The following is a 10,587-nucleotide window of genomic DNA, read 5'->3' on the forward strand; positions in this document are numbered from 1 at the left end:
GCACCTCTGCGCGGCCCCTCTGCGCGGTGCGGCCCTGCCCCTCCATCCCACGGCCCGTGCCCACTGCAGCCCAGTGCCCCCAGTTCCGACCAGCACCTCACACACAGCTCTATCCCCAGGACAGCCCAGTGTTCCCAGTTCCGACCAGCACCTCACACACAGCTCTATCCCCAGGACAGCCCAGTGTTCCCAGTTCTGACCAGCACATCGCACCCCGTGGCCCCAGCCCCAGTACAGCCCGCTGCCCCCAGTTCCGACCAGCACCTCACGCATAGCTCCATCCCCAATACAGGCAAGTGACCCCAGTTCTGACCAGCAACTCATGCCCCCACGGCTCGTTCCCAGTACAGCCCAGTGCTCCCAGTTCGTATAAGTACCTCACCCACATACCCATCCCCGGTTCTGACCAGCACCTCACACACAGCCCAGTTCCCAGCATAGCCAAGTGTCCCCAGCTCAGATCACCACTTCACACACAACCCCATTCCCAGTACAGCCCAATGCCCCCAGTTCTGACCAGCACCTGGCACATACTTCCCCTCAATCATCCCAGTGCCCCATGGACCCACTCCCTGTTCCACACACTCCCAGTCTATTCCAGTGCTTTACGTGCCTGCAACCAGCACCTTCCAGCTCAGCCCAGTGCCCCCAGCATGGCCCAGCACCCCCAGTTCTGGCCCGTTCCCAGAGAGTGCCTGGTGCCCCAGCCCTGGATCCCTCCACAGGGGCTTCTGGATCCTGGACTGCCCAATGCTGTTAGTTGGCCACTTTGGGTCATTTGTGGGCTTTCAGCCAGTTCAGTCATTAACTGCACAACTTTCCTAACAGCTGGTAGCAAAGAGCAGCAAGGGCTCATCACCCCCCTGCCCCCAGACCCCCCCGGGTTATCACCCTCATGGAAAGAATGGACAGGCACTGGAGCTGCCTAGGGCAGTGCTAGAGTCGCCATCCCTGGAAGTATTCAAAAGACATGTGGATGTGGCACTTTGGGATGTGGTTTAGTGGTGGGCTTGACAGTGCTGGTTTAATAGTTGGACTCGATGAGCTCAGAGGGCTTTTCCAACCTTAATGATTCTGTGATACCAGGGTGCCTGCAGCGGGGCAGCTGTGGAAGTCAGACCTGTGGGCTCCCTGTGCTCGTGGAAAGGCTGGCTTGGGCTTGTTGCTCGTGTTCACTTCACAGCTCTGATACACTCTGCCTCGTGGTTCCTGTGCTTTTACTCCTGCCTCTGGATTAGGAAGGGTTCCGTTACTCCCCTGGCAGCAGTCTTGGTACTTCCATTTTTTTTGTGTTTAACCAAGATCAGAAGTTATCAGCAATTATATTTGAGGATGCCCTGAGGTTTTATGCAAATTCTTCTGTATTTCATTGCATTACTTAGATGCTTGGACACTTTCAGATATCCCCACTCTGGGTTTTACTCTGTAGTCCCCCCACGGACACGGGACAGAGGTGGGTGACTGAAGAGGGAGATGAGCAGCCCCAGCAGGGTGTAATCTGCAGGGCCATTCTGCACAAGGCCAGAGATAACAACTGAGCAAGAGAAGGTAATGCTGAGGGGAGAGTGTTGTCATGGGGTGATTAAAGACCACTCGTATTATCACAGCAGAGCATTCCTCCTGCACGAGCACTGGGCTGTCACGTTAAAATTTCAGTGTGTCTGCTTCAAAATATAATTTTACTTTCTTAAATAATAAATTATAGGCCTATCTGTCATTCCCAGCTCTTGAACATTTAGTTGTAGTTAGCCTTGTAGTTTAAAGCAATGGTTGCAAGTTCTTCAAGCCCTGGTAGGAAATTAAAGAGTAAAGCCAGGATTTAGACTCCACTTTTCAGACTTTCAAAATTTAATATGCTTCAAATATTTCAGAGTTAAAGCAAATGTATGTGCCCCTTTATCCACAGCATTCTCCTTGAGCGGAAAGCAGTCCCTGTGGATAACACTGGCCCGTGGAGAAAGTTATCCCTGATCTCACAGTGATGCCATTCAGCTGGATTTACAATCAGGGCTGTTGGAAATTAGAACCCCACTTTTACAATTAGCTAACAGGCCTGTTGCTTGCTTCTGCTGTTTAAAATGAGAAACTCTGGTAGCCAGCTTTTGGAACAGATTTTGGATTAAAAAAGACCTACATTAATTTTAAAAAAAAAAATCACCTTTGGGGATTTCATGACAAGATTCATGACCTGCCCAAGGGTGGACATTCTGGAATGGGTCTGTGGATCATCGTGAGAAGCAGCAGCAAGACAGGAAGGCAGGTTTGGTGGGGTTTCCCAGAGGACATATCTTCACTAATGCCCTGTCACATAGGAGCAGCAGTGGTCATGTTGTCCAGCTCTATGCATTCCTGAGGCCAGAAGCCCCCTGTCTCACTACCCCATGGGTAGCTGGAGCACTGGAAAGAGGAATTTGGCTGAGAGGTTCATGCAAAGCTGGAGACAGTAATTTTCCATGTTGTGTTGAGGATCAGGCTTCTCCCACCAGGCAAGCTCCTGAGGAGTTCCCACAACAATCCCCTGCACAGCCCTGATCCTGGGTGAGCAATGAACTCCTTCTAGCAAACCACTGTCACCTTTTGGCTGCTCTGGCTTTTGTGATAGTGCAGGAGTAACTCTCAGAAAATGAATTCGAACTCCACAATGATTTCAGTGATGATGAATCCTCCTGTGCAGACGTCACTCTGTGTGCACACAAACCTTAATCCTGCAGTCACAGAGGACCAGTGCCCAGGTTACACAAAATAGGAAGGAGTCCTGATGGTCTGTGCCTTATCCCCGTGTTTCTCTGGGTCACAGCTTGGTTGAGTAACCCCTGATTAAAAGCACTCTCACTGAGGAGAGCTTGGAGCACAGCCATGCAACACATTGTTTAAGAGGCAGCACTTTGGGGAGGAGGCAAAAACATTATGTAAATGGATATTTCACAACAGCATCTTTATTTTCAAAGTAAATTTTCTATGGGAAAAGTCCAAGTTTTGGAAATGTATGTAGCAAGGGATGATGAATACAGCCTCTCTTGATAATGCCATCCATTTAAGTTGTATAAACTGAATATCATGTTGTCCATGCCCTGGCTCTGCCTATGCTGTCAGAGGCACTTTGAGTTGGAGACTGCACTGCTCTGCATCTGTGTAGCCAGACAGTGAGCTCTGGGTTTTCAGGGCATGTGTATGGCACTACCAACGGGAAGGTATACAAAGAGCCCTCTGATAATATTCCCTGTGGTAGAGCAATTGTCCCCCTTGGGTCTCAGATGAGTCTCCTTTTATATCCCCTCTTAAAGTGAGTGGATTACCCAGCCTGTGGTCAGGAGGACTGAGGAGGAGCTGTGGCACTGAACACAATCTGAAATTAAATCCCAGAAGAGTTGTTGGCGTCCACAGAGGGGATGATAATTCAAGATCACCAAACCCAGCCAGGTTTGCAGACTCAGAGGCCCCCAGTGCTTTGTGCCTGCCTTTTGAGAAAGCCCAAGGTTTATTCTAATTGTGTGACAGATGGCATGCAGAGAGGCTTGAATCGGAGCCCAGTGCAGAGTACAAGGGGTGGATCAGAGCCCTTCTGCAAGTGCCACTTGCCCCAGGAAAGTGGGGACAGCAGAGGATACAGAAGTTTCTGTCTGACCCCATCCCTGGTTCTTACCCCACCACTGGTTCCTTCCCACCTGAGCCCAGGATGCAGTGGCAGAGGCACAGCCCAGGAAAGTCGTGTCTATTTGTAGTGCATAGATCAACTCCTTCAGGCTATGGAGTCTACCTAGAGAGGAGAGACCTATCCCCATGTGACAGCACAGAAGAGATCACTGCCATACACACAGCACCTCAAACCCAGCACCTTCCCAGCAGCACAGCACAGCACAGCTCCCCGTGGCTCCTGAGAGGCTCCAAGGCCAGTGCACGGTCCTGTGGGACACCTGTACTTCAGCACAGGTATCCATAGGCTGGACATGCTCCAGTCCATGCATGACCCAAGGATCATTAGATCCCTAGAAGGGCTTTCCCCTTAGCAGGATGACCATGGCTGGGAAGCACCCTCTGTAGCAGTGGGTAGTGCTGCTGTGAAACACAGACACATCTCTGGCTGAGACACACCAACCTTCTCCACACGAGTGTGTAGGGCTGCTTGGGCAGAGAACACTATCTGACCCCTCTGACAGTGCTCTGCACACAGCTGCCAGCTCTCAGTGGTGATGTCTGAGGCTGCTGTAGTTTATCAGTGTGGCAAAGAGATTTACCTCTGCTTTATGGGCTGGCAGGATATTTATTCCCAGAGGTTCTGCAGCAACCATCTCCAGTAGGGTATTTCTTTGACACTTTGCCCACTTATCTGTGATTACAGACCTGTGCTGGTCTTCGTTTTGCTTGTTTGGTCCTTCACCCATCTAGTGGGCCCGTGCCCTGATGGTACCAGCCATCTGCTGTGGGACCAGGAGCTCCTGTGCATGTCCAGCACAACACAGCCAGCACCAATTGGGATGCTGAGGGCTGTTTTATGGTGCAGGGGACAATTAACAGTGAGATCACACAGTTAGAAATCAAAGGTGTGCAGTCTGAGGATGACAAAAAAAAAGTCAGACTGGGCTTTCTCACACACACACTTTTTTCTAGCACCATACTCAATTTCACAAACTCTCTATTCCTGTATCCAAAGTGATCCTTACTACCAGTGCTGTTAAAAGCAGCAATTGTAATCTGGGTCCCTAATTCTTTGCAAGAGGCTGGCAAAGTGAAGTCCTGAAGCAAATGGAAAAATCTGCACTTACTCTTAAAAAAATCAGGATTTCACTTCTCCTCTGAACTACACTACAGACCTCCCAGCCTGTCCCTACCATTCCCTACAAAGCATTTTATGTGAAATATTGTACATTGTGCAGCCACGTATACTGGAAGTGGCTGGGTCAGAAAGGCCCAGAGTCTTTCGTTCACGTCTGTGAACCAAGGGAAGAAACACAGACTCCTCTCCAGGCTCCTTAGTATGCTGGAGTCCACATGCTCCTCAGCTTAAAGATGTGTCCTAATGCTTCATCAATGGAATTTTGCAGCATTATCTCTCTGTTCATGTATCAATACATGTCCAGACAATTTCTTTGGACCACATGGTCGCTAGGTTTAGAAGCAAGAAGCTGATAAGGCTGGCAGGCAAGGAGGGCAGTGTGCTGACCCTTGCTGAAGTAGCCAGTGCCTCTAGGGAGATAAGCGTCCCCCACTCCATGAGTGGGCCTCTGGAATGACCAATGAGTGTGGACAGGCACCAAGGTCTGCTCTCCCCTTCCCCTTTATAACCACGGCTGCCAGGGTGGTGAGTCCAAACCTGCTCCGAGCTGTCACTCCAAGGGAACAGAGCCAGCACCTCCTGCACAATGACGCTGACCCAAGCCGAGAAAGCCGCCGTGGTCACCATCTGGGCCAAGGTGGCCACCCAAGCTGATGCCATTGGGGCAGAATCACTGGAGAGGTAAGGCCCCAGCAGCCCCCCAAAGAGGGCTTTGCTATCGGGATGCCTCTCATGTAGAACTTGGGTGAATGAGAGCAGGCTGGGACCGGGGAGACTTAATGGAGAGTTGTGCTGTTTGATATGTAATCTTCAGGAGTTATATCTGTGCTACTAAATGCTTCAAAATCTAGCAGTAAACCACGATTTTTTAAACAATTTAATAGGGTTTTGTTTCTCCTTATAGCTATACAGAAGAATTCATAGCCAGAAGCACTGGCGAGGAATTCAAAGTCATTCCTACTCGGTGTCCTAAACACCATTATCCCTGTTAGGGGATAAACTTGAAGCGGTTTATTGTACAAGTGATGTGCTTTCTCTTACAGTTTTTATCCATTAACAAAATAGTTATCCACCAAACTCACTGGATGCTCAGGTTTCATTGTTCCAGTTGGTAAGTAACAAACTGTTAGGAAACAAGACAGCTGGATCCCCTGCATGAAGCATGGCACAGTAATTCAAAGTCTGTACCAATTAAGCAAGCTGGCACAAAAGGGTCTGTAAATATTCAGAAATTCTCATGTTATTCAAAGTGATTTAAATGCTATTTACAGCTCACTTGAAAGTATTGCGATCCTCCTTTCAGGATTCTGAGTACCACTCATATCAATTCTGGTTTGTTCATTTTAGTTTGAAGGTCCTGGAAACTTGGTTATAATATAATACAGGAAATTTGGTGACAATTTCGGGGTTTAGTTTATTAAAAACAAGACCAAACAAAACAAAACCAAACCCAAAACTACATTAAATTTTAAATATTTTTTAACACTTAATTCTTCTCTAGTATGTACAGATTAACCTGCTGTATAATCTGCATGTGCTGCAGAAGGTTTACACTGCACTTGCTCTGAGGTTTTACCACCTCATACCATTTCTACTGCTGAGCACCTTCTTCTTGTTTTCCTCCAGGCTTTTCTTCAGCTACCCCCAGACGAAAACCTACTTCCCTCACTTCGATCTGAGCCAAGGCTCAGCTCAGCTCCGTGGCCACGGCTCCAAGGTCATGCATGCCGTCGGGGAAGCTGTGAAGCACGTTGATGACATTCCAGGGGCTTTGGCCAAGCTCAGTGAGCTGCATGCTTACATCCTCAGGGTGGACCCCGTGAACTTCAAGGTGAGTGAGCACAGAAACTTTCAGGGGTGGAAACTGCCATCACAGAATCAGAGACCACAGGTCATGTGGGCTAATGGCACACAGTCCCTGACTGTGCTGCACAGCCTGCTTCTCATGTGATTTTTAACCTGGGATTGGGTCTTTTAATGGAAGTTCTGGCCCAGTGCAGGCAAAGAACTACTCAGGGGGCTCCTGTGGTTTGTGTTAGACAGACTCAAATCTCTGCTGTTTTAGCTGTAATTCATGAATCTGCCTCACACCTCAAGCTACATCACCTGTCTTGAACAAAGTTTTAATAAATTATGAACAGTCCCACTTTGTTGCACTTGAGGAAGGAAGGAACACATGGAAGAGGGAGTGGGATCAAGCAGTGCCTTTTGCCCTATGCCAAAGACAGCTGTGCTTCTTCACTCCCGTCTCAGGCAGCAGCACTGCCTGGTTGGGACACGTAGTTGTCACCCCAGAGCACACTGGGCCCAAGGTCCATTGCAGACCCCTACACTGATACCTGGTACTCATTATGATGGATTTCATGCTGCTTTGCCTTACAGCTGCTTTCCCACTGTATCCTGTGCTCTCTGGCTGCCCGCTATCCCAGTGACTTCACCCCAGAAGTTCATGCTGCGTGGGACAAGTTCCTGTCCAGTGTTTCCTCTGTTCTGACTGAGAAGTACAGATAAATGGCCTCAACAGAGGGTGAGGGAGACCCATCTACATCCCAGCCCTGCTGCCAGGCTCTGGGGTATCACCCCTTCCTGGGCAGCTCTTTAAATCCCCCCTGCAGGGGCTCAGTCATCTGCAAAACCCAATAAATAATTCAAATGTGAGCTGTGGTCTCTGTGCTTTCATCTCGATGTGTTCTGCCCACACCTGACTGTTCAGGCAGGGGTGTTCTGAAATGTCTACACAATATGGAGGGGGAAATACTAAACTTTATAAATTCATGTACTAATTCATATACTAACAAATGTGTACTAATTCATGTGCCAGTTCAGTGGGGGTAACATAACATTCAGTAGGAGCAACATACCATTGAGCAGAAGCCCAGAATGGGCTGGAGCCCTGTGAATGCAGCTGCTCACAGAGGTGTATCCACCACAGACTGTTTCCAGGCTGACCAGGAAAGAGTCTTGTACCCTGCCAGGACATTGAATGGATCCAGGCTTTTTGCTTAACCTATCCAAAACCCATCCCAGCCTGTTGGGAATCAAACCTGCATTGCAGTGCAGGGCATTGTCCTGTCACACTTCTCTCCATGGGGCATGGACATGGTATCTGATGTGCTTCATGCTGTGGGTTGACCCCACTGTGCAGCCACTGCACCCCAGCTGCCCACTCACTTCCCCCCTGCAATGGGATGAGGTGAAGGGCAAAGGAAGAATAAAACCAAGAAAATTTGGGGTCAAAATCAAAAAAACAAACATAAATAATTGTTTAGTAATTGAAGACTAAGTGGAAGCACAGGGAAGAAAACAAAACAGGGGATGCAGAGGCAATCACTCACCACATTCCACGGGTAGGCTGATGTTCAGCCAGTTCATGAGTAAAAACCATGGATAACCCCCCTAAAACTCCCTCAAACCCCTTCTTTTCCCTTTGATGGCTGAGCATGGTGTTATATGGTTGGTTAGTTATCTCTGGTTAGTTGGGCCTATCTGCCTGGCTGTGTCCTCTCCCAGCACCTTGAAAGCTATTCCCTGGGTGGGGACAGAGTGGAAACAGAGACAGTCTTGATGCTGTGCAAATGCTGCTCAACAGAACCTGGAAGATCAGTGTGTTACTGGGGGCAGTTTGGCCAAAACCTAAAGCACAGCACCATGTCAGCTCCTGTCTCAGAGACTTCTGGCGTGAAACAAACAGTGGGTGCACAGCCTTCACCCTGCTCTGGTAGCCAGCCTGAGCCAGCACTGCAAGTGGCAGTCCTCATCTCATCCGTGGAGTTTAGGGACTGTGTTTGGACAAGGGGGAAAAAGGTGGTGTGGAAGCTCTCAGGACACCAAATGGTTCTAAACATGTCACCACAGCAGCTTTTAAAGCATTCTGCATCCATGGATGTCAGGTAACCTGGAGGTTTAAATCCATGACTGACATGCTCTGTCAGCATCTGTCATGTCCCTTACCCCATGTTTGCACCAACTCCTTCTTCCTACAGAGGCTGAGAGAAGGATGTGAGAGTCAGAGGAAATGGCCTCAAGTTGTGCCAGGAGAGGCTTAGGTTGGATATTAAGAAAAATTTCTTCACTGAAAGCATTGTCAGGCACTGGCACAGGCTGTCCTGGGCAGTGGTGGAGTCCCTGTCCCTGGAGGGATTTAGAAGATGTGTAGATGTGGCTCTTGGGGACCTGGTTTAGTGTTGGCCTTGGCGGTGCTGGGGGAATGGTTGGGCTCAATGATCCTATACACCTTTTCCAACATTAGTAATCCTATTACTCTAAAATTCTGTTATTGTATGACCAGCCACCATGTGCCCTGCGAGAAGTCCCAGCATTTATGGGGAGAGGCAGGAGCACACATGGGGATGGGAAGAAGGGAGGGAGTCCATGACTGAGAAGCATGACAGGATGGACTTTGGGAAGACCATGAACCAAAGAGGAGGTTGTTCCCTGCCTGGGCTTCTCTGGGGGGGCTTGTCCATGGCTCCTAGTCAGAGGCCATGGGGCTCTTGGAGCAGAGAGGGGCTGGATGTGCCAAAGTCTGGAGGGGACCAGGGACACTTGTGGGACCTACCTCAACACCCTCAGAGCCAAGGAGGACCCTGGCCTATCTGTGGGGAATGATGGATCACAACAGGAGGTTTGAGAACATGCCAGCCAGGGTGGAAAAGGCTGTGGCACGCATGGGACATGCCCAGGGCTGCTGCTGTCCATGGGGCAGCCTGGTAAGGTGCTGCCCCCAGCCCAGTTCTGGTGTTGGGCTGGTGCAGCAGGGCAGGACAGGCAGCTGGGCCCCCCAGGGGCCTCCTTAGGGCAGGGCCCCCCGAGGCATCTGGGCCCCTCCAAGGCAGTGCTGCAGCCGCTCCCACAGCCCAGCCATCCCCTTGCCCCTCAGTGTGATAAGATAAGGCTGGGTGGAGGTGCCAGTGGCTATAAGAGGCGTCCCTGCAGGTGCTGCTGCTACCAACCCCTGCCCACTCTTCCAGCCGCCACCATGCTGACTGCCGAGGACAAGAAGCTGATCCAGCAGGTCTGGGGAAAGGTCGGCGGCGCCGAGGAGGAGATCGGAGCCGAGACCCTGTGGAGGTACAGGCCTGGGGACCCCATGGGCCAGGGGGAGGAGGGGGTGGTAGCCCCACGGAGGGGCCAGTGTGGTGGGTCCGGCTGGGGTCAGCAGCACTGACTGTCCCACTCCCCCAGGATGTTCCATTCCTACCCCCCGACCAAGACCTACTTCCCCCACTTCGACCTGTCACAAGGCTCTGATCAGATCCGTGGCCATGGCAAGAAAGTGGTGGCTGCCCTGGGCACTGCCATCAAGAACCTGGACAACCTCAGCCAGGCTCTGTCTGAGCTCAGCAACCTGCACGCCTACAACCTGCGTGTGGACCCCGTCAACTTCAAGGCAGGCGGGGGATGGGGATGGGGATGGGGAAGGGGTCTGGGGACAGGGATCAGGATGGGGAGGCAGGGAACAGGGGATGGGGGACAAGGAATGGAGACTGAGGGACAGGGAGTGAGGGGCAGGGATCAGGGTGGGAGGAGGGGGTTGGAGGACAGGGAATGGGGAGGGAACTCAGAGTGGGGAGCAGGGGATGTGGGACAGGGAGTCTGGGACAGAGACCGGGATGGGGACGTGGGGGCTGTAGTGGCGGTGCTAAGCCCTGTTTTGCCTTGCAGTTCCTGGCTCAGTGCTTGCAGGTGGTGCTGGCCGTGCGCCTGGGTAAGGAGTACACCCCCGAGGTCCACTCTGCCGTCGACAAGTTCATGTCGGCCGTGGCCGCCGTGCTGGCTGAGAAGTACAGATGGGCTGTCAGCCGTGCTCGTGT

At 51.0% G+C, this 10,587-nt stretch overlaps 2 protein-coding genes across 2 annotated transcripts in view; both read left to right on the top strand.

Annotated features, from left to right (window-relative positions):
• Positions 1-5,238: 5,238 nt before the first annotated feature.
• LOC103620445 (hemoglobin subunit pi) lies at positions 5,239-7,432 on the top strand. The gene is made up of 3 exons (XM_008639059.2): positions 5,239-5,455; positions 6,401-6,605; positions 7,157-7,432. The coding sequence occupies exons 1-3, from the start codon at positions 5,361-5,363 to the stop codon at positions 7,283-7,285; spliced, it is 429 nt and encodes a 142-aa protein (XP_008637281.1). The 5' UTR covers positions 5,239-5,360; the 3' UTR covers positions 7,286-7,432.
• Positions 7,433-9,711: 2,279 nt separating this feature from the next.
• Positions 9,712-10,587, top strand: part of LOC103620446 (hemoglobin subunit alpha-A) — a 3,889-nt gene continuing 3,013 nt past the window's right edge. The window contains exon 1 of the mRNA XM_008639060.2: positions 9,712-9,844. Coding sequence (XP_008637282.1) covers positions 9,753-9,844 — 92 coding nt within the window. The 5' untranslated portion in view covers positions 9,712-9,752. The remainder of the gene's footprint in view (positions 9,845-10,587) is intronic.

The sequence above is a fragment of the Corvus brachyrhynchos genome, unplaced genomic scaffold (assembly GCF_000691975.1).
Source record: "Corvus brachyrhynchos isolate BGI_N302 unplaced genomic scaffold, ASM69197v1 scaffold58, whole genome shotgun sequence".
In the NCBI taxonomy this organism is placed as follows: Eukaryota; Metazoa; Chordata; class Aves; order Passeriformes; family Corvidae; genus Corvus; species Corvus brachyrhynchos.